The 24,264-nt window shown below is 40.8% G+C and overlaps 1 protein-coding gene and 1 long non-coding RNA gene across 4 annotated transcripts in view; both read left to right on the forward strand.

Annotated features, from left to right (window-relative positions):
* Positions 1 to 3,618: 3,618 nt before the first annotated feature.
* LOC111262823 (uncharacterized) lies at positions 3,619 to 11,309 on the forward strand. Its single transcript, XM_022837392.2, has 4 exons — positions 3,619 to 3,853; positions 5,055 to 5,223; positions 7,717 to 7,817; positions 9,739 to 11,309. Exons 1-4 carry the CDS (start codon positions 3,808 to 3,810, stop codon positions 10,107 to 10,109), a joined length of 687 nt encoding a protein of 228 aa, XP_022693127.1. The 5' UTR covers positions 3,619 to 3,807; the 3' UTR covers positions 10,110 to 11,309.
* A 90-nt stretch (positions 11,310 to 11,399) lies between these two features.
* Positions 11,400 to 24,264, forward strand: part of LOC147753148 (uncharacterized) — a 53,307-nt gene continuing 40,442 nt past the window's right edge. For 2 of the 3 annotated variants that reach the window (XR_015312057.1, XR_015312058.1), the window contains exons 1-2: positions 11,400 to 13,280; positions 19,086 to 19,250. This is a non-coding gene — a long non-coding RNA (uncharacterized LOC147753148). Of the gene's footprint in view, positions 13,281 to 15,621; positions 16,209 to 19,085; positions 19,251 to 24,264 lie in introns of those variants that run through there. The other variant, XR_015312059.1, reaches the window with a different exon arrangement.

Below are 24,264 nucleotides of genomic sequence, written 5' to 3' on the forward strand. Positions count from 1 at the left end.
GAGGCACAAATGACGAACTATTGTGGTACACAGCTTATGTTCTCAGAAGAGGTATCATCCTGTGCAAGTTAATCTCCTAACAACAGCAAACTGCCCGACCTTTCAAGTTTAGCACGAAGTAGGCAGTCAATAGGACGCACATCGTTTGGGATATATTTTGACACCTTATCCAACGCAATCTAAAAAACATTCTACGTTACTTAAGCTGGCTAGAATGGTTTCCCCGGAGTCGCTGATATGGCAAGATCAGGGAGAAATCATGTTGTGCAGTAAGGAGAAATCTCGTCCTAATGAAAGGCTGTCTTTGGATTTCGTCCTTTAAAAGAGCTGCTACAAACATAGCGTTTATTTTGGATTATCTCAAATCATTTGGCCTAGCGATCCAGTTGGCTTGTTAAATTTTCAGAGTATATACATACGAACCCACAAAAACAGTGATTGATCCGTTTTCAAGTGACGACCTAGCCTATCCTAATCAATAAAATTCCTTCTATTCGTGGTCGATTTAACCAAGGATCTATGTCAAGCATTTGTATGAGAAACCTAACTTAGAAATGACGGTACTGGTATTTTTATGGTTGATTTATGTCAAAAAATTTTAAAGTGTAAAAAAGACTGTGTGTAAACAGAAGTTATGGACAGACTCGCGCCGCATCGGCAAAAGACCAGACTTGTTTTGGCTATTAGCCATTTTTAAAACTGACTCATTGCCAATGAACTCAAAGGTCATCGTACTCAATAATTTTCTTGCGCAAAAAATGCCCTTATTTTCTCATGATTTAGTATTCCTTATTTGACCCTTTTTCATTCTTGGTTTGCATCAATATCATTATACAGGAAAATAATTACAGTACAAGTGTTTACTTAGCTGTACCCGAGAGATATTCTTTTTATGATTGACCTTTTAAACATTGATCCTGTTTTTTTTTGAGAGTGCTATAAGGATTAATGTTAAGAATTTCTAGTATACTCTGCAATATTTAGATTAAAGATCTAAAAAAAAAAAAAAAAACGTGTCTAGATCAGCGCAGTACTGTACAGCCGGCTAAATGACATTTAGGGCTCTTTGATAACTAAGTGCAAGCTTCCGTGTTACCATAACGTCAGGATCCCTATGAGAATTGGTGTTGGCCTTCTCGTTGTTGAGAGTATAGTGTAGTTGATAATGAGCCTACAATAGCCATGTCAGTTCATCAGACCACCTTCAAAGCTAAATAGATTGTCCTTTGCGGCCTGTATTGTGTCTTGAATCCTGGCAGAGCTGTGCAGCTTCCGATCACCTACAATGTACGTACATATAGCCTGACTAACCGATCCAGAAATTGCCTCTTCTGTGTCAAAAATAGAAGTCTTAAGCAACTATCTGGGAACAGAATTCGCTAAGGCCAGTTCCTACAAATATTGAAGCTATGATTCCCATCATGAGCGAAATGAACACAGGTGGTTTGGTAGAACTTTCAACTTGATAATACTCTCCGACGATAGAATCTGTTGACGATAGAACATAGATAAAGTTGAAAATGTTCATGTTTTTTTTTCTATAAATGACAAAATTTTCTTCGTACCAAATACTATAGTTCCCGTAGCGACGCAGTCACAACGTGTCGGCCCCCTAGACATAACGACAAGAAAAAGTAGGTGGCGTGGATAAACTTCGTTTAGTGCTGGAAGGGGCCCGTCGTCTGAAACAATGCTAAATGGCAAAATATTGGTTTATTTTCGGGATACTGCAGATTTACTGAATTTCGGAGCATAGTCATAGGAAGTGAGCGTGCACACACTTTGTTTGGGGACTAGCCATCTTAAAGAATAGCATTGCTGGACGTATAATTCGAGACGCTTATTGTGATCGTAATAGTACTTGGTTGACGTGTGGTATCATGCTGGTACTCATTTAGCAATCTCTAAAAGGACAAGAAACCAATGTTATGACCGACATGCCTTTTACAAAAATAGTACGCAGGACACACGATTGGGATATCTTCCTTTTAACTATTTGCATTAAGGCCAGCGTTCGGATAGCAAAACTCGTTGGAACTACTTGTCTAGCCTTGAAAATGCTGTACTTATGTTTGGTATCCGTGCGAAATATGATTACCATTAGTTTCTCTGCACGATGACAGTGTCGATAGATGCAACCATAACTTCAACATCGTACACCGGTGTAACTTTTGCAGAGGAAAACTGTGAAAAGTTTTAGTGAATAGACGGCGAACCCCCCAGTGGTTTCATTGGGGCTCGAGTGAAAAATGGCCAATAAGTTTACTCGTTCAGTATGGCTATTCCCATAAGGAACTGACAGGTTCCCTCTAGAACTAATGACAATTGCAACGGCCTGATACGCATCACGCGCTAAGCTAATTAAACGCCATAATCCGGGCACTGAAAAGCAAAATGAATACGTCTGCTAAGTAAGATATATATAAATATATAAGGCCACTTGAGACATATAACAGCAAATAGGGCGCAACATTCTACTAATCAACATAGATATCTGTTTGCTAATATCATAAGTCAAACGTTTGGAACAATTTATACTTACAACCTACATGTAACACCTTCTGACAGGAGCAAATAATGATTTTCTAAATGTCGGATTTGGCTGCAAAGAAGCTTTAATACCTCGCGTATCCTCAGTTTAGCATGTCATCGACCTAAGCAGAAACCGCCTACTTTATTTTTGCTCATATAGAAAAAGATTTCTCGAAAAAAAACTATTAGAAGCTTCCTATAGTGCCTATTACTAACGAAAGGACCGAACTTGAGTTTGCCATAAGGTTCATGAGTGTTACTGCAGGATTTCGATAGGTTTTTTCTGCTCTGTTCACAGGCGTAGCTGCTGTCTTCGGAGCCACGCCAATAGTGACTATGTGTTTATCCTCAAGATTCGTAGAACCTAACCACCGTAGCGCTTGGTCGAAGACGGCATCGCGATTTGTGACGCTTAAAATATGTTTGTAGGCTTTTCGCATGCTTTTCGCTATCAGAATCTAAGTTGCCTCCCAGTGTTTCAGCCCACAAACAATTTTGAGTAGCGGCTGGAAGATGTGGGAAGAGTAGACTTCAGCAAAAGATATCTCAGACATCGGGAATTCGGCCTTTTTCGGATTGAGACTCTCCGAAGTGAGTCTTTCTGCTGTACTGCTGCTGCGTCTGACGAACGGTTGGGTGTGAGCAAGGTCGAGGTCGTCGCTTGTGCCGTTTCCTTCCGCCGAAGAGACACAGCAAGCGCCGATGCTCGATGTATACACAGTCGCATATGGTCGTCATGCTGCGTTTTTGCCGATAGTAGCAGCATATCACTGACTTTGACTGGGGACGGGGGCTGGTGCTTTGGCGGTATTTGTTCGATTTATGGCGACGTCGAGCGCTGGTATCGACAACAGATCAGATTGGACTGGATGAAATACGAGGGGTAGCACGAAAAAGCTATAGTGAGTCAGCATCGGCTGCCGCTGTTTTTGCGGCAACAGCGCCCGCGGTAACATTGACGATGGCGACGTCACCAGCAGTAGTGGCAGCAGCAGCGGCAACAACAGCAGATTTTGCCCTCTCAAAGACCCCGAGGAGGAGGGCTTTTATTGAAGCCTGAGCCACGCGAGTCTCGTATAAGACCCGGCTCACATTCAACTTCAGCCAGCATTTCTCGAGCGTTGCCCTGCGTGAACTTGTGTCTGTGTGCGATTCCCTGTGCGCGTACAAACTGTCATTGTAGAGAGCGCCATAGGTGTTGAAGTAACGTCACCATCGCACCGTATTTCGTATACGTACACTGTATTCAAAGATACGCGCAGACGGTGCTTAGAGATGATGCGGTCGGCGGTGATACTCGTTTTGCTGGGGATTAGTGCCGGTAAGAGTCCTGTTAATTTGTTGGTTTCTGCTAAGGTGAACATAGCCATGAAGTGTCTTAATGGGCCAACACGAATTACGTTGATGAAAAAGACAAATAGGCAAAATATCGGCTACGAAGCCAATTGTGCGATCTAACCTGCGATTACAAGGCCATTGCCAGAGAAATAATTGTTCAGTGATGTGTTTTTCTTGTTATAGTGTCAGCGAAATTAGCTAGGATCTAAAACATGCTACTGTTACGCAAGGTCGTCTCATGAAGCCTGACGCCCTGGGGGCATTAGATACTTTTGAGTCGATATTAATTTACCCATAGAAATCAAACTCATAAAAAAATAGATGTTGGCTCTACATAAAACAGGAGCTAGGGAATGCAAGGCTCAAGGAACCGGACCTCTTCATGCTGTCAGATAATATCTAATTGATTTAAAGCTCGCCACGGAAAACTGAGTTAGTTAAAACAGTTCCAAAAAATTGAATCCCACCAAAAACCCTTTTTCCTTTAATTTTCTGAAAATTTATAGTATCCATGTGATCTTGTGTGTTGTATTGCGACAATTGTCTCTTTTTCTAAGTACATATGGTTTGGATTTACTAGTCACCTAATTTTTTAGCTAGGCTATAGAATTAATTAAATATTAAAACGATTCTACGCAGTCTTAACGTTACACCCTGACGTGCTATTAAACTTTGTTAACTTCAAGTCATCATTTGGACTTTTCTTCCTTCACTGATAGAAGCAGAAGGCTTAATATAAAACACTTCACTGGGTTGATAATTACTTGCATATGGCACCTGTTGGCTTCCCGTCAGTTTGCCAATATTTTGTTTTAATAAAATAATAATGTTTGTAAGTTTTTATTATCCTTTTTGCTATTTTTCAAGCAAATGATATAAGCAAATAATACTAAGATAAATAATACTAAAACCACTTTTTGCATACATATAACATATATGTACTTGGTACAAAGGGGAGGAATGGCCTTGTTTGGACAGAGGTGATATATGTCAATCAGTGAAGAGAACAAGCAAGCACGGTATAGGATCTTAATGTGTGATTGTGAACCATAGGGATTCTGCTAGGGATGATGGCTTTGCCCCCTCAGAATAGTCGTGTTAGAACTAGCTGAAGAAGGACAAAAGAATGTGTGTGAATGAATGTTTGCTTTGCTTCTGGGTCGTACCTCCGCCATTGGTTACAGAATGGGTGTCAGCTCAAAATTGTCACCTGCGTGAACTGGATCTCTGCTCTGCGACGCTTCTTCTGTTTAACCAGAACCCCAGCGGGGTCGCTACCACCGACAATGAGCTGGATAAACAGTGCGGTTTCCTTTCCGAAGCTCAGGGTTGTTTTAACAACTTCACCACCAGGTGCGTAAACAAATAAATAGACGGGGTACATTTGTCATACATAGCGTTATGGATGTGCAGAAAACATCCCATTCGTACGATTCCGTTGTGGCCACGTGATGTCAATAGTGCAGCAGTAGAAACCCATCGGGTCGGACCATTTGATAAATAGGTATACTATATTCTACACCCCTATCAGTTCATAGCTTTATCTGTTAATTGTACATATCGAAAGATTAGATTGTGATAATATGGTTTTCAAATCACATAGTTGGGTGCTGACAGTGGTCTACTATGGTCGATAGAGAACCAAAAATGAGGCTATGGAAAAAAGAATGTCACATTGAAATTAAATACAAGACGCCTAAAATTGGCGTAACAAAGCGATTGGTCTTCCTTGTGGCTTAGCTCACGGGTCGCAGTGAGGACGTCCAAGTTCTCTTTCTCCGTACACTCGGGGCTGATCGTTCATTGAACTCCCTGCTTCTGATCAGCTTTCGAAAAGTCAACTTATGCAGCGTACAGCATAACTGCCGTTGAGGTGCCTCACCTGCTTTTGGCTAGTTATTACATGGTAGCTTGTTTTTGACGGTGAGATGGTCGAGTTGTAACAATACGATCAGCCCCCAGTTGTTAATTATGTGGAAGGCGCGAGTATATACATAGCCACCAGCGAAGATAGTAATTCATCTATAACCCACCGCGATTATTTGGTATATAGTGTTTGTGATATAGTTGAAGCCGTTGAATTGGGCAAGACAACGTTACAGGCATTCAAGTTTAACTAATAGCATCGTGTGCCTGGACTTAAGTTCGGTGAACCTTATTTCACTATACATTTAATAAGAACTGTGGAAATATTGAAGATTTACCTTTCTAAACTACCCAACTTCGCGTAGTATTTGCTAGGTAGAATATGTTGCGGCGAATTTTTTTCATAAAAGAATAAAGTTATTCTATATGAAATAGCCGTAAGACGATGCAGTAAAAGCATTTTACTAGGTGTAAGTGGTAGGAAGAATATGAACTTCTGCACGACAAATGATGGGCTTCACTTGAAGCATCTGGCCGGTAAAAGTTCCCAAGGACGGCAGAGTTATCTCCTAGAAGAGGAAAAATACTCCAAATATTAGCAGTAGCGGGCGCGCACTGTTCGAAAATGCGTAGGTCGAGCGAGCGCGGCCAATTTATAATACCTCGACTAAATTTTAAGAGCCAACTCCAAGGCACTTTGGGCCGTCCCTTAGGTAAAATGTTCTTCACAGCATCTTGGGATTAAGAGGATTCTAAAAGAAAAACCGAAAAAAAAAGAACACTTTTAGAAAAGCATTCGGATGATCGGGAAGGTAGACTCGTATTATATTTTTCCACAAGTCAGGTGGCCCTTTCTCGCCAGCGTGATCATATTAGACGTGCATGTCCTCTGCTCCTCCCGTACGTGTCTGTGAAAACGTAACTATGGACTGGTCATATCGGTAGGGTACATTTGGCTGATAGCTTAAAATATGAGTGTTTTACTTTGTATTTAGTAAATCAGACGAGTCGTTTCGACGGTTAGAATGCCGACAATGTCTCCATATACTGGTCGCAGTTAGCCCTGCATCAACTGGTCTATATTATAACGTTGTAAGGTTGTCAATATACTAATACGCCGTATCGCGTTTACGTATCTCTAGTGGGTACTGTTTCACCAACTCATAAGGCGTCCAATGATGGGGCGCTTCTCAGCTTCTATGGTACCAATCGGACGACGGCAAAACGCGTATTATCAATAGCGGCAGCACGCGTTCTTTAACGCAAAGTTCAGGGCCCTTTCAAATTCTTTCGACCGATCGCGTCGCAAGTCGGTTAAAAAAATCGATTTCTTTGGTCTATCGGATATGGCTTATAACACTGTTCTAACTGTCGTTTGTAAATTAATCAGAACTAATTGTTTGTGTCGACTATCCACACTGCTTTATGTATTCGTACATTGTAGAAGATCATTTGGAAAACACGACGGTAAATAGATGTCTGATGATAGTCAGCACTGTTTGATTGGAAAGCCCACTCCCAGAGACTTGAAGATATGAAGAACAGGTTCGTCATTGAGCTTCCTTGCAGAAAATACGAGCAAAAAAAAAAAAACAGCTCGACAAGTCAATGACTAAAGTTAAATAAAACTATGATAAGATCGGAGATTACAGGTAAAGAACGTATGCGAAGCGTACGATAGTGTAGTCTAAGAAAATTTTTACTAGAAAAAGTATGAAAGGCGCTACAGCTTCCGAGGATGCAGGTTATGTATGAATATGTCAGATGCTATTTAGTGCTCGAATTTGTCGGTTCTCATTATTAGTAGTTTACTAGTTTTACTACGGGTCTATGTGATTTGCGTAATTCTTAAAAGGATACTCATGCACTAACGCTATAGGAAATATCCCTATTTCTACCCGAAAGGCCTGAGGGCTTGCTGCTATTTCGCAAGCTGTAGGTTATAACGATAGGTAAGAACATATTTTCTGGTTGTTTTAGATGTACAACGCCTCTCCAACGGGAACTGTTGGCCTTCGCCTCCGAAGGCTCAAACGAATTATTCCGGGAATTCTGCTCTCGAGGAAGCAAAATCCGTTCAGGTTGGTGGAAGAAATCTTATTGATCTATAGTACGTCGTGGGCTGAGGTAAATCATTTGCTCAATATATAATGCAATAATACTTAGACAATAGAAGAGATTAGGGCGCCATTGGCGTTGTCATGTCGCCGTAGGCTCTCATAAGGTATCCAGTTGATAGGTGCTAAATGTCGAGACAGCTCATACGATTAAATAAAATTAACCCATATAGATTCATGTGACGTAACTCCTTTCGATCCAAGTGAACTTTCAATACATTTTATTTGATTTCTTTTTTCGGTTTCCCTCGAGCCATTTGAAAAGTTTTGCTCTGCTCTAGAGTTGCAAGGCATGCCGATGTTGTAGAATATTGACAGCATCGGAACATCCCCAATATGAAACACGGGCACATTCAGCTGCCCCTGTACTGGATGTTTATCTATTATCGACACATTCATGTGTGTATATGCAGAAACGCAATATCCATAGTAGTGACAAGAAAACAATAGAGGTATAATTGCTACAGCAGAGTAACTCGGTAAGCCCGCCATATTCAACTTGTTGATACATTGATCTGCCGTTAGGGTTTTTCCGCAACATTGGACGCGTCTGCATTTGTCTCAAGCGCAGTTGGAACCCACCGACAGGGGTTGATTCCTCCCGATTCTTGTAACACATTTTGCCGTTGTTGCTATACGCTTGATGACCCTAGTAGCGTCTGTAGAGCCAGCAGTGCCTATAACGTAGCTTGTCTTATTGATGGGGCCAGTCGGTAGTGCGAGAGCCTCGCCGTAGCGTTTCGTCAGCTGTTTAGCTGATCACACCGGGTCCTGATTTGCCCCTAACTGAGAATGTGTGGTGAGAAAGAAACTGAGAACGGTTTGGTCCCCCCCCCGCCCTTCCTCCCTCCCTCCATCCCACACATGTGCATGTTGTAAAACGTTGTTGCTTGCCGCAACGGATTCTTTTTCTCGTAGCGATGGCTGTGTTAATACCGTTACTCACCGGTAGCAATGGGTTTACTTTCTCCTCTACAAGCCCGTGATATGTCTGCGTCAGCACTCTCTGCTGTTTGCATTGAATTTTGCTTTCTTTCCGCCCCTCAGTTTATCGATGAAGTCCTTCTTCTCTGAAGCGACGTCGTGGGGCATCACGCATCAGTGAATGAAGCGTGAGCGGACGTGCGTGTGCCAGTGGCCCCCAACGACGGAGAGACATAGGAACCCATCGTTGGATCTAGTCGGCGACGGCAACAGTAACAGCAGTTGGAATTCTCCACCGGTTGCCTTCTGGCTCCTATATTACGTATTCGTTTCATGATCACATCATGATAGCGGTGACATAATAGTTCTGGTGCCGTTGATCATGAATTTTGCTCTTGTAAGATAGACCGCGACGATAGATTAGTATAGGAAACGACAGGCATCAGCCTATCGCTAAATAGAATTTCGTTTCATCGCGGCTTGATATAGTGTAGAAGGAGGCTTTGCACTTGCGGTTAGCAAATATCTAATACTAAGCGTTTTGACAGGTATATTTCTATGGATTTCCCCCGTCATTGTAGATAAGGACCGGTACAGAAAACACCCTAGTATGTTGATATATCAAAGGTTTTATTAGGTTCCAACTGATCGGTAATGCATTATATCATTTCAGTTTTTTTCATCTTGTTGAACGAACCTGTATAATACCACTGAACGTGGTGAAGGTAAACAGTGTATCATTACTAGATCTTTTGACACCTGACTTCCTAGATTATGCACGAATTGCTACTTAAACAACAGACCATCCATTGGACAAATGTTATATTTTACGTAAATAGCTAGCTAGCATTTTGATTGATTGATTGATTTTTTTTTTAGAGAATCTGTACCCTGCGCCTAACAACTGATGATATGATCGTTCATAATATCGTTTTACTTTATTGCCATCTTGCGTCGACAGACTACCTGAAGCATGCCCCCTGCCTTGGCCAGACTCAGCCGGATCAGAAACGTTGTCTTAATGACGTCCAAGTTGGACTAGAGAAAATCTCTGCCGCGAAATTCAATGAACGTCTGCCGACCGCATGCTGCACCTATGTACGTTACTCATCCTGCACGACCGCCGCTGTGGCGAAGAAGTGCGGTCGCGAAGCTGTCGAGTTTGGTCAACTTTTGTTGAAGATGGCCGCCTCTAATCTTCCCGACACGGTATGCCAGTCATTCAAAAACAATCCGGTCTGCGATACGCTCTTACCGCCAAAGGGAACGCGGCCGACGGGCAAGTCTAACTCGGTCTTATCACGACTTTTCTCAGCCTACCTTGGCAATTAAATAAGGTATTATTGTTAATATCGAATATTTGCAAAGGCACTTACCTATAACATACGTAGACATTAAAAAAAAAAACCGCACATTGTGCGATACCATATAAAAAAAAAAGTACAGCTCTGTTTGCTTCGCATTTGTTGCCTTTTGTTAGTGTTGCAATTTCAGTGTTCAGCTCAGCCGAAGGCTGAAACAGTATTGGCTGTTACTTGATGAGATTTTCAGATCATGTTTTTATGTGTGAGCTTTTACTGTCAGTAGATTCGTTAATTGACCGCATAAAGGCGACCGTAACCAAAATCCAGTCGTCGTTTTTTTTTCGTTCCTACTTGTAATTTCAAATTTTTACCTCGATTTTTGGCTGAAATAATAGAAAGCATTAGTTTGTGCCATAGCTACGCCACTTAATCAGTATCCACAATACACCGTACGATGAGCAGTAGTCATAAAGAGAGAGATCAGCCAATTTTACGTGTCCAGTTGGTACAGGCTTACGACAAACAAATACGGACATTTGATGTTATCGTAACGATACGACCCCACGGAGAATTAGCAGTAGAGCACCTTTCGCATCCCTTCCGAGCCGCACAACCTCAACTGAGTCAGGAGGAATCCTTACATACTTAGAAATATATCTGGAGATTCTCTAGAGAGGAAGAGCGACTTGACAAACGGCAACAGAAGTATTTCGCCTGTACGTTGGGCGTGCAATGCTATGAATAGTTAATAGATGCGATAAGTATGAGAAACTGCGATCTGCTGCTTAACGAGAGTCTTCGGAAAAAAGGTCCATTTCGAGCTATGGTATCTTCGTGCGTATGTTCATCGAACAGTATACATATGTATGTACAGTGGACAAACGAATTGCAACGGTCACTGACATGCAAGGATATCTCGGGCTATCGGTCAGGCGTAATAGGCCCCGAAACGGACTTCGCTACTCGTTGGTAAATCTTACTATAAGTTATAAACCTATTCTAACTAGTAGTGATGAACAGCTCAGTAAATGCTCGTAAGAGAGTTGGCGAACGGTCATATCAGCGGATCGCGTCACTCAAAAGCACCAGTTTTGTATTGATGTGCTGTATAGAAAGATATCCAGTTTGATACGCGTTTAGCGTGATAAAAGTGAAACACACAGACTGAAAATATCTTACAAAACAAAAAAAAAAACCTATAAATAGAAAAAATAAACGTTAAAATGGAGGTCGTGTTTTTATTCACGTTATACGGGTAAAGTTTCCCTAGCAACTTACAAGTTTTCATTTGACATTTGTTCAGGTAGCAACAGTATATAGTCTACTGAGAGGAATGCAAAAGATTAAAATGAATACTACTAAACTGTCTAGTGACTTTTCCAAAACTCGACCATCCTATATATATATATATATATACCTATATATACACATGTATATATATACATGTGTATTGGTATTCGTGTAATGATTGAATTTAGCCGAGGAACATCAATTACTGGGGTATAAATTGGGTAAGGAAATTCTAGCACTATTCGAAATATTTACTTAAAAAGAGTTACGGACGGCATCAATCAAATATGGCCAGATGCTTATAATGGCAGAAATGCGTGTGACGTAATCTTGTGGGCCTTTAAAAAAGGAAATTTACCTTACGTCACATGTTTCCACTATGATTATCCAGGTTTTAGGACATGAAGATTGGCACAAAATAGGCCCAGTAAATTTACTGTTCACCCATTCAATTAAGTGACGTCGTTTAATGATCCGATATTTACAGGTAGAAAAATTGAACCAAATATTGTAACAGTAGCATGTCGTATGTGTTCAAGCGGATCGTTGTGTTTTTTCCCAAGGTTCCTTCTGTCTCACTCCCGAGCTCCTGGAACCCCCTGTCAAGTTATGAAAAACATTGGCGTCTAGCGTCCTTGCAAGTTCGAAAGCGTCCTAGAATTTCTATGTAATTTGCTCCCCTTCCCCTCGACCTGATACGTAATCTTTTATCGTAGCGTCCTAGTTTATGCTTCGATTAACGCCGTTATCATAAACAGTTAACTCTCGGCGTCTCTGCCCCTGGCAACGATCTGCCGTATCGAAACGGTCGGTCAATTACAGTTGTGTCCTCGCTAACGCCCTCAAGACGACAACGGCAACGGCCGCTTCTTTCTGATGGGACAAGGACAGATACCTGCAAAGTAGAAATAAGATTGACACGAAACAAATGCTTCACGCTCGTTTGGTCGATGTGTCAGCATACCCGGAGCAGCCCGGAGGAATACAGAGAATTGTTAAATTTGTTCTTGCTTGCATTTAGAGATTGGCTTTGCATTCCTCTTCTGTTGGAATTTCTAGCGAGTTCTCCAACGAGCTCCGTCCGAACACTGTGTGTGATAAATTGCTATACATGTGTCAGATATACTGGTGAAGATACAGTGATGTACGTCTATAGTTTTTGCTACTAGATACTATGCAATGCTAGGCCACAAAAACATCGATAAATTATATTTTGATTTGATCATGGGTCAAAGCGATGGCTGGTTGCTTGCTTCATGTTTTACCGAACCCGTCGTTATTCGATGAACCTCCACAATATATGATAGAATCACTTCCAGCGATCCGGCAATGAAGCTTTCGTTTCATATTAATATTTCGTTCTTCTTGTTGTACGTTCCTATCTACGGCAGTTCGTCGACGTTCTGGCCGCCTGGCTACGGCAGGCCAGATCATCAAGCACATTTTGTTATGTAATAATGTTGTTCTTATGCAACCATTCGGCTGGCGCTGATAATGTTGATGGTACTAGTGGTACGGTTGTGGCTATTTTCTACGACTTCGGAGGTGTTAGTCCGGCGATGATAGTCACAGTCACATCGTCAGCGTTGACTGTAATACTGGTCGTCTGTATATATCCCTCAGACCCCTATAGATTCCTCGCCAAAGTGACATTAGTCAAAATCAATGTGCGTCGATAGTCGATCGACTCGCAGTCGTTACTATCGACTTGTGCGTACAGGGCGTCTCCGGCGACGGCAGCGTCTGCTGGTGGTGAGCGATAGGGGGACGGGCGTCTTCGGCGCGACAATCTGCCGCTAAAACAGTGCTACCGGAGGCGACAGACGTAGTCACGTAGAAAGAACTGCGTGTTGCAGGAGCTCCTGAACTGTTGCGGCTGTTGCTGTATCTAGACGCCCCTCAATCCAAGGTGAGTATCTTGTGATTGATAGTAACTGCCGACTGGTGCTTTAAGCGGCATCAGCCAGTAGCTCTACTGTAGATATCAGTAGTGATCGATGGCAACCAGGCGGCTGGGCAGAGATTGTCGATAAGATAGATTCCGTCGTCCTAGTCAACGTCATCATCGCTCTGGCCAGTGGGCAGTATATGACGCGTGGCGTATGCCCGCCGAGTTCCTGATACACAGACAAACATTGACAGATAAACAGTGTGTCGTTCAGAAAACTCAGATTGGGGTCGTTTATCTGCTAGTTTGTGACACGATACAGCAAAGGCTGCCCAATTTTATTGAACCCATAAAAACGTTAGGATCTAATTCAATAGATAGTGATTGAAATTATTGAATTGATTAGATTTTGGAGAAGATAAATCGAGCTTCCCCGGGTGAGCATGGAAAATATAGGCAGTCCAAATAACGACCACTGTGTAGCATGTACATATAACACAGTAAATCAATGTTGGTTTACGTATGGCAATTCGAATGGTTCGTGCCTTCCAGCTCTTGCTCGTTCAAGTTAATGGACTACTTTTCAAATTTGCTTATAGTATGACATCCTCTCGGTGATTTTCTTATATATCTTATTAGAACGCGCCATTAGAATATGTATCTATGCCCTAAAATCGGTCATGGTAAGGTTTACGAAAGAATGGCTGGCCTCACGAAGTTACTCAGACTTGCTCTATTGGTTGGCTGGATGCTACCAACGTTCATAACACCCGAGCAAATGAAATTGGCAAGGGAATCTATGCTTTTAAATGCTAGTTTAGCGTTGGATACGTGTTACAGCTAACTATTTAACTTTATATTCTATGTTTCTTATTTAGAGTATGTACTCGTTTTAAATTCGTTGTTGTTGTAAATTTTGTTAATAAACTTCCCCGTTACTTTTCAAGCACTCCGTCATCGTTTCATTCGGATCGCGTATTTCAATTTGGAAGTTCGATTTTTTACCACTTTTGCTCAAGTTAGGCGCTTATTATTTCATCAAAGAAAATGTTTATTTATAACTACAAAAAAAAACGTTGCAATATCATACGGCAAATCTAAATTGAGCAAGAACAACAAAAAAACCCAGCGGAATTTATTAAAAAAAGAAACCAAATGTGACCGAAAATAACTAATCTAGTTTAACCTCTTATTTTTACCTTTCGATTTCTAATATTTTTTCCTTCTCTTAGTTGCATTTTTCAGACTCTGCAATTTTTCAATGAGTTTCCTATACTGTTTATTCTAAATCCCGAGTTCCTGTCGGTTTTTTAATTCATCTCTGAACTAGTTCTGATTTGTTATCTTACGTAATCGAAGTTATTATATGTAAACCTATAGATTTTCTAGAATAGTCGCATTTTAAAAAATGATTCACATTTTTGCTATGCCAACAAAAAAAATAACAGGAGTCTTGTATAATGAATGGCTGTCGAAGGATACACGAAACTACTCGGACGGCAGGGGGTAATGTATTAGGAGCGAGAAGCTACGAGCAGAACAGCAAGAACGTTTCAGATAACCTATCATTATTAGTATGAATAATAGAAAATATACTTACAACAATGTCAAAACTAGATGATTGGCCATATTTAGTTAGAACGTTTAGACAATTTTCGCCCACTTTCTAAAAATTGTCTGATCTATATAACGAAAATAACTAGTCCGTCCACTATCATGTAAAAGATAATTTTGCTCGTATACGTTTTACTGCGTTGTCATGTTTATGTATGCAAGTAAAATGTCAAGTGTCTGAGCGTGACAACGTTAGTAACGCGGCTGGGCGGGGAAGCCGAAATGGGGTACTTGTCATCAATCCGTCGATGACCTTAATATAAATGGTTGCACAGATAGCGTTCACGAAGGGCGACCGAAGTCAGCTGCTCTCAAGGGAATGAGATTACTATGCATGAATAGAGGAACTAACAGCAAATCGAGACGCGACCCTGCATGTTACGCCTCAAAGACTTTACAACACTTCTCGTGTTGTTATTAGACTGGATTGTCTACTATTGAATGTTTGTTTATATGTTGACACATATTGACACATTAAGGCCGATAGGCTAAGTTGGCAAATGTTTAAAAATCTATTATACAAAAGTATACTTTTAATAGTACGGCTCTTCTTATTTAGGCATGTAAAGATAATAAGTAATATTCTTATATTATTATGAAAATCGAAAGAAAGTTCGCCTCTTTCATAGAGCAGTTTCCTATCAACTATAAAAGTTTCAAATTAACTTTTATAGTTGATAGGAAACTTTCTTGTTGAATGCAACGAAAAAAAGATGAGGATTAGCATACTCTTTCAGGAAAAAGCGGCCTGAAAAAGCGTTGAGGCGTGATGAAAAGAAGAAGATCCCTTCTGCCGCCTAGGAAGGATCGGAAACACGTCGTAGGCTACACACAGGTTACTAAAGCCTTTGGTAGCATGATCTACTACAGATGACACCTCGAGCTGTTATTTTGCTGTCTCATCATTTGACAAAAGTACGGAAATCGCACCTAACTGACAGGCTTCCCACAGCGGCGTGTTCGTATGAGCGATGTCGGAAGGCCCAAACAAAATCAGCTATCGCTGATATATGCCTAGCTCTGCTGGGGAGCTATTGGGGGAGCTGGGGAACAGTTGTCCAAGCGATTACCCGTTTTAACAGCATCAACACTAGGCAGAATCTGAAGGAGTCAGAGCACCCCTCACGGAACATTTGATTTAGCCTAGGCAGGCAAGGCCATCGGTGAACTTCAGCTCGCGCCTTTACTTGTGCTGCTCGTTTGGGGAAACCCAAATACGCCAGGGCCAATAGCAAAGTGACAGAATCTTAAGTAGTTACATTGATCACAGTAAATATTGCAGGGTCAACCCAGAGTAGCTCCATCTTCCCCACACCTGCATTCGGCTGAGATCCGGTGAGTTTTTGCTTCATTCTCTACTAAACTGTCTCGACTGGAAAAATTTAGCAGAGAAAAAAGTAGAAGCAATGTGTAGTGTTTGCCTTCCACGGTGCTAAAACCTTCCAATACGAACCCGCGCAAAGAGCCCAATGTCTGTGGCGACGTGGTATTGCAGAATAAACAATTGAGATAGATGATGGCTTCAAAGGTGTAAATTCTCTAAGAGGATTCCAGATCATGCTATTCGTACGTGCAATATAATTCCATGTTGGTGTTGATATGTAATGCTTTCCGGTAGGCTATAAATCGCGAATTAGCCTTGTCACTCACGATCCGGTTCGATTGAGTACGAAAAATTGGTTCGGAATCGGTGCGGACTGTCGCACTGAGCGACTGAGCGAAAAACGCTGTCGTATCGACTCAGACAGATGCTAAACTACTTCGACGAAGGAGACCAACTGACCTGGTTCATGGGCGGAAGATAATCCAATGAAACTAATCCTTTTTGGTGAAATCCAGGACGGACGAAAATGCTTTCTATGTTTCCGCCAATCATCTTAAACCTTCAAATGAATTGAACAAATGAGGGCTAGCAAACTTTTCAGAGCATTTATTTCATATACTAAGAAAAGAAAGGAGAAGCCGAGGCGCCCAACTAAGAATGTTCCCTATCTCGATAGGACGTCGGTCCTTGGTAGGCCCCTAGTCAGTTAACAGGTCCATGCTGTCCGACAAAATAGGCCATAGCTAGAAATCTAAGTCAGGCTTGATAGTAGGTCGGTTGCATAGCTCGTATCAAGCAGCGCATGATCAATTAATTGTTGATATTGTTTTACTTAAAGCGCGACCCTTACATCGATTTATTACGTAGCCGACAAAACAGTATTTGGTTACAACTGCAATTTGAGATAATTGTACGATAAACTTCTATTAACTGGCTGCCCTATATGACGATGGAGTTTCAGGCCCACGACGTTACATAGTATCGTTTCCGCAATATAGAGCCCAATCTTAATTATTTCCGACGAAAACGTTCTTACAATTGCCGCAGTCAATTCCGTTCCTCTTACAGGTTGGCGTATTCTTTCTGAGAAAGTAAAGATGGTGAAAATGAGGAATGGTTCTTCCTGTTATCCTAACAGATTTGCAACAGTATAATAAGTTAGTGTAATCCAGGCACACAAGCGTGGGGCATTTCGTTGCCAAATGGTAGGTTGTCAGAGAGGAGTTAGAAGTAAAAATGACACTCAGTCCGCCCTAGTCTTAGTGGAGATCGATTTGCTTTTAGGCCTAATAAAAACTATTCCGGTGCGACTAGTCGAAAAAAAGCTTAGGCTCACCGAGCGATCGGCCGCTGTGCCTTAGGTATGTTTGGGTTCAAGCAGTTTATCATTATCACTATGATTTAGGCACGATTTAGTTGTTTTTCTCTCTTTTTTCACACGTGAGATACCTTAATTTTGAGAATTATATGGCGACAATATTCTATTGCATCATCTACCTGTCCAACTTGAAATAAGTGTCATAGTAGTTTTTATAAAGAAAAAGTGAAGAGTTATAAGTACGTGGAAATGATACACCGAACTAATTTCCAATAGGACATACATACACAGAATATATGGAAAAGTGTTAAGGGCCGATCATGCACACGTATACTAATTAAGCAACATATTGTGGAGTGACATTTAAAAAAATATCTACCTTCTATTGTCTCTATCTACCTTCTACAATTACTGCTCTCATATGTTTTAGTTTGATTCGAAGTTAACACTATAACTAACTAAAATTCTAAGAAACGACCCTGATAATTATTTTCAGAACGAGTATACAAAACACAGACAATTCGAAAGTACCTCAGTTTTTTAGAGAAACAAAGGAAAGCGAAAAAAAAAAAAAAGCTTCACAAACATCTACAAAATTCAGTTTAATACGATTGAAAGTCCAGCAACTACCTTGTAAAACCAGCCAGTAACAGAATATTACTAGTTTATATGTTTGTAAACGTCAAACAAGCATATTCAAACTTCGATGATGTGACCAACTGTCTACTTAGCTATTGATATGAAGAAATAATGTATATATTCATAAAAAGCTCGATCAAGTCACTAAGATCAGTTAGTCATATGAAGCTTCATATATTAGGACAATAAATACAAAAAAAAAACAACAATGCATACATATTCCACTTCTCCCATCATTATCTTAGATTCCATGTAGTGACGAACCAACACAGCCCTTTGTTTTGTCTTCATAGTGAATGATTAACTAGAATGTACTTGTGTCCTTTAGGATAATCTGAGATACTATATTATGTTTATATTTAGAATAATTATAATAATTTCCCCTCGCGATGGTGTCAGTAGTAATAACATGTTCGCCTACTAACTAGAGAGACACAACAGCGGAAAAAAGGGCTTGATGAACATAATCATAACCATCTATGCCTACTCGATTTTGATAGGAAACCATATATTAAACCGACTTCCGCCTTCCATTACAGGTTCGTCTTCTTCTGTTATCGAAACGGTCAGAAAGAAACGAGGCCCAATTTAGATCTCAAAATAATAACAATAATAACCTTTAAGCTTGTAGCACGCGAAACTGCATTTGACAAGCTAAACTTCCGTTTTTTCACAAGTTAATTAGGTAGTGAAGTCGTGTTTTTAATAGTACTCATCTTTCGGTGTCCACTCGAGAGCGGTTTGATGAATATAATCATAACCATCTATGCCTACTCGATCGTGAATGCTTGTCAAGTAATTGTTACTTATATATCAGTGCACTGATCTGTAAAGAATTGTTATCTCGGTACCTTCTTGTATTCTATCCGAATGTAAAAGCGGAGTCTGGCAAAATTTGAAGACCTTTCGGCTTTTATCTTACATCAAACAGGTATCCATCGGGACAATGACACACGTGCGATCAGTTGAGAGGAAGATGTCAGGTTTCTGCTAAAAGCTTCTAGTCTCTAATTCTGACATCTTGTGTCAACGCAAGGAAGACTCGAACCCTTCCGACATCGAAAAGAGTGCGCGATAGCTGGAGAGCCTGTTTTAGGTAAATCACGCTTCATATATCGATTGCGGTTGCATAAGAGAACATCAGTGTTAAAGCCAAAAGCACATTTTAAAAAAATTAATTTTAAAAAACTAGATTTCTGCATAAATTATAGATTTGATGAAAGTTTCAAGCTGTATACTTCAGACTAGATGGAATGGCTGTCCTTAGCCGACAGGGCACAACTAGAGATTCATTTGCCTTAACCAAGGACAAAATGCCTGCTAAAAAACTCAACATGATACCACGAAATTATTAACCAGCGATATATCTTTTCTCATGAGATACACAAGTGTAATATAAATGCCACTATCGATCCTAATATGCAATGCTATGTATAATATCGCCTCTAAGCTGAACCATACAGTTCGATACAGCAGGACTACAAGAGAAACCCCAAAGGAAACCCAGTTAATATTGTCGCTGCTGTTTTTAGGGCATTTCGATGTTCTGCTTTAAGTTTAACTCCGTTTTTTCTCCGTTTCTAACTAAAACAATCAACGACAAGTCTCGCTTTATTTTGAAACGGCGCACCGCGTAGCGACTCGCCGGTAGCTCGTCCCAAGTGAGGATTTCAACGGGCTTATCCTTAGCTGCTCCATAGATCTAGGTCCCCAAGTCGGCTAGCATAAATTGATATGAAATTCAAGTATATTTTTGAAAAGTAGCTTTGTCAACTAAAGTTGACAGGCCAAAGTGAGCTACTTAAAATGATATTTCGCAAAGCACATGTCACCGATGGCGTCGCAGTTCTCACCGTATAAAGTGTCCACGACGTTTTACTGTACGGATAATACGCGCGGTTACAGTTTTGTATTCCATGAATAGAATACGCTAACCTGCATCCGTCAAAATACAGTTTGAATTATAGAAGTAAGTTAAATGAGTGTAAGGTTCCGTACCTGCTCGCACCAAAAGGAATGTCCATCATTTAGTAGCTATGTTTTGAGAGTGCCCTCTATCGGCCCCTTTGCCCCGAATATCGCTAAGGAAAAATCGACGATTGGCTTTTAAGGCGAATGATTCGTAGTCTAGGGGTCAGCTAAAACCCTGTGGCTTCACAAAAGCAACAGGTAGGTAAATCTAACGGATAGCTCACGCTATGGTGAATAAAAGGTAGGCAAAAAACAGGTAAGTTTAGGTCGATCGCACCGGAGTCTGCTTCTTACAAAACAAAATACTTCAGTGAGCCTGTACGAGACTCAAAGATTATCAAGAATATATGGCAAGCAAACGCCTGCGTCATTCCTTTTCTATGGGTGTAGGCAAACGACGATCAGCATATCGTTCAGCTGTTATATATAGCTGTTATTATATATCTTATTTAACTTGATCGACAACACACGTGCTTGGCCAGTGGCCGTATAATGCGATGTTTTTATCCATATATATATATATATATATATATATGGCGAAAACAGCAACTGAATAAGCGAAATACACAGGCCACATTAGGACGTGTCTACCGTGTCTTGCCTATGCTTTCTCCATATGGTTTAATGGCAACAGACTGCTCACAGGTCCAATGATGATGTTCCAATTGTTTTTGGTAAGAGACCCTTTTCAAACGTCAAGTGAATAGATAACTAGTATATTTTGTAGTTCGGAAGAAACAACGAATGCAGGACTGCGAAAATAGAAGGTACAAATGTATTCATTAAATACCTATAAGGACTTATTAATAAGGCAAGTTCTATGCAGAAAACGCTGTTCCTCATATAGGATTCGTTCTCCGTGATTTATGATCCTATCGAAGACACTGCGTATTGTGTGTTCAGCGCATACCAGGACGAATGACCCTTAAATAGGCAGACAAATTACGATACTACAGACATTTAGAGTATATTATTATTATCGTTATAGTTATTTTTGAACAGGCTGCTGCTGCTGCTGCTGCTGCTGCTGCAGGACATAACTGCTCAGAGGAGGGTGCCAGATAAAAAGGGTTCAGTTTATGGTAAATCGAGTCCTTTTAGGAAGTGGACAAGGCTACACACCTCGGAACTCCTGCAACAGTAGTAGCTGACGACAACAATACATGACTGCCTGTTACATCTTGTTCCGATTGAAATTATCTTCGCACTGCCCGCTGATTTCTAGCCCTTTGTTTTAGTGGAATTAGCAATTTCGAGATATATTATATATATTTTTTATGAGCGTATCTATCCAATCTCAGCTTTACTCATGCAGTTCCTAAATCACATTATTATGTCGTGGAGAACAGCTGAGTTTTTTTAAATCCTTTTTTAATTACACCAAATACAAATTGCAATTACGGAGTGAGTGAGTGAGTGAGTCAGAACCTATGACATATCCAAATCAGCTATTTCAACATACTGTTCACGTATTATACAGTAGCTTTAATTATAGACTGTAGCAGCAGTCATTGAAGAAAAAGACAATAAGTTATATATTATTACTGTTGTTTTCTATATTGCTCAATGAAATATAGCTTTCGACGAATGTTTGTATACATATCAATGGTAGATGAGCTTTTTTTAGCGAAATGTTCATATATATGAATGCAGGAACAACATAAGCTAGACCCATTTCTGGAGTTCTCAGATGCCGATATCTGAGCGGCGGTAGCGTACATTAACATTCATTAAATATTTCCCCGGTTATTGCAAAGTGAAAGGTTCCACTCTTTCCGATTCACATCGTCACCTGCTTCCACCATGCTCACAGCTCTCGAAACAGCACGAGTATAGGGACACTGCTTGCCAAATGGAATCGAGCAAAATTTTTACTACTAAGGAACATCTTAACCTGTCACATTTATTCGGTGTACATCCTGTACTATATTCGCTGTATGTTAGGCTTGCTCTTCTATACGTCAGGCGAGCCCCTTGGGGGATTCGGCGGAAAATTCCCCCTTCGTTAAAAATCCCTCGATATCTGCTCCTGATGACAGGTCTTCTTTGCGGTGACAGTGTAAGCTAAATATGAGAACGGACTCTACAAGATTCTTCTCTGTCTGACAATGCTAATGTGCGAATAGTGTCTTAAAGCGCAATGAAACTTGAAAATAAGTTTTAGAATCGTATTTCTAACAGGCAGAAATAAAGGCATATGCGCGAGATAATGAAGGTAAGAATTGACTCCATAGTCGCCATGATGTCTACAGCTATGATAACTGCGCCATTTCATATATATACACATCTAAAATGGGCGCAGTGGTGGAACTGTGGATGCTTTTTAGGTTTGAAGGAGTGAGTGAGCAAGTGGGGTGTGTTACACTTGTCCGGAAAGAGCGTGCAGGGGCGAAGTCAGGCCAGAACGTAAAAGTAAAGCTTCAATCTTACGGCTCGCAGATATGCAAAATGTGCCTTACTGCCTGCAAGCCGGCCAGGCCGACATGCTGCGCTCGGTACAGAAGCTGTGCCGGTATCGCTGGTGCTTGATGTGCTAGCTTTCTTCAGGCATAGCATAGGACAGACGTCGCCTCCCACAAAGTTTATGCTAACGTAACTTTTGAGAAAGATAAGAGTACGCCGTATTGCCGAGGATCCGAATCAGGTCGTCGGGAATTCAGGACTGGGGAAAAACTAAGTGATTATTTTACTGTTATCCTGTTGTAGCAAACGTCAGTGATATGGTAACAGTTTTGCATATTGCGACACCATTTCCACATTCTGCTAGCACATCGAAATCCTAGGTTCTAGCACGTAACAGCTTAATAAACAATCAAGTAACTAAAATAAAACTTATTCATTTTATTATTGAAATACTACCTGGAGAGATAAAATAATTGGCTTAGATGAATAAATATACTAGTCAAACGTGAATTACACCTGATACTTAGAAGGAACAATGAGAAAATTAGTGACCAAACTTGTCCTGACGTTTGTGCAGCATTGTACAATATACTGTGCGTGCCTCATCATTTTAGGACAAGTCTTGGTCCGTTCGCTAAATGTAGTCCGGTGTAGTTGGCAGGCACAGGGGCATACAACAGGTGTTAGATGTAGCTCTTTTCCCATCGGATAGCGGGCTCAGAGACATCGATCCGTGTGACATAAGACACTTGCTTTTCTAGTGCAGATGTGCTTCCGAGTCTCTATGTGCGCGTGGCAATGAGCGTCAAGAGACTATTTATCTTCGATATTGTCTTTCGCTATCTAAGAGCATTTGGGTTCCTTTTACCTTAGAGCTGTGTCAGCATCAGCGAATACCGCAGTGCTTCCCGTTTTGCCCACATCAATTTACCATTGGACAACTGCACCCGCCTCCTCCACGCTTTCGTTACTTGGACTTTTACTACCACTTAGGGTGGGGTTCAATTCCTAATAGACAAGCGAGCACAACCTGTCAGTGTTCGAACCAGGCTTGTTGTTACGTGCTGTTTAATGCAACTGATTCAATATTACTGAAGTGTTATAGCAGTTGTATACATATATACCGAGTAGGGACAACAGCTTATTCATACACATCTGTTAATAGGGAAACATCTTTCCAGCGTTTGATCGTACACATGCGACGATATATTGGCCGCGTGATAAAAAAGTGAACGCTTCGCGTGCACTAAAGTTTGATGAATATTCAGTAAGACTGTTTGCTTCGTATGTTTCCAACTCGTTTTCATCGCCCACATCTGACCCTACCATTTGACTTGTAGTAGGGACCAGATGGTCGGTCCTTCAATGCGCCTGTGTTCCCCTAGGGAGTTTGATTTGTTAAAGCTTAATGGGAATGGAAATAAAAGTGCGCCTCTCTTTTCCAGGGAACTTTCGTCGTATCTTTTTCCATGGACGCTAATTGACGTAGTGGAAATACTCAGCCATAGACGCGATTCTTCGTGCGACAAATGCTTTGCATATTTATCTGTAATACGTTCTTACTTAAGTCAGGGCGCGATATCAGATACTGCTATACAGCAGTGTTTAGTTTTTCGGTCACTTTTCAAGCTAATCGTTGTTGCCTAATATCTACTTATACTTCTAAATAAAGTCATTTAGTAACTTTACATTTTCTTACCTAGTAATCTTACGGACCTAAGTATTATATATTCGAG

This window comes from Varroa jacobsoni, unplaced genomic scaffold (assembly GCF_002532875.2).
Source record: "Varroa jacobsoni isolate VJ856 unplaced genomic scaffold, vjacob_1.0 scaffold_705, whole genome shotgun sequence".
Classification (NCBI taxonomy): Eukaryota; Metazoa; Arthropoda; class Arachnida; order Mesostigmata; family Varroidae; genus Varroa; species Varroa jacobsoni.

What these genes read in the sequence shown, in the direction of transcription:
- LOC111262823 (XM_022837392.2), top strand. Translation starts at nt 3,808, where the DNA reads ATGATGCGGTCGGCGGTGATACTCGTTTTGCTGGGGATTAGTGCCG. An exon ending in TTTGCTGGGGATTAGTGCCG is followed by an intron (nt 3,854 to 5,054) that starts GTAAGAGTCCTG and finishes CATTGGTTACAG; the next exon opens with AATGGGTGTCAGCTCAAAAT. An exon ending in AGGAAGCAAAATCCGTTCAG is followed by an intron (nt 7,818 to 9,738) that starts GTTGGTGGAAGA and finishes TTGCGTCGACAG; the next exon opens with ACTACCTGAAGCATGCCCCC.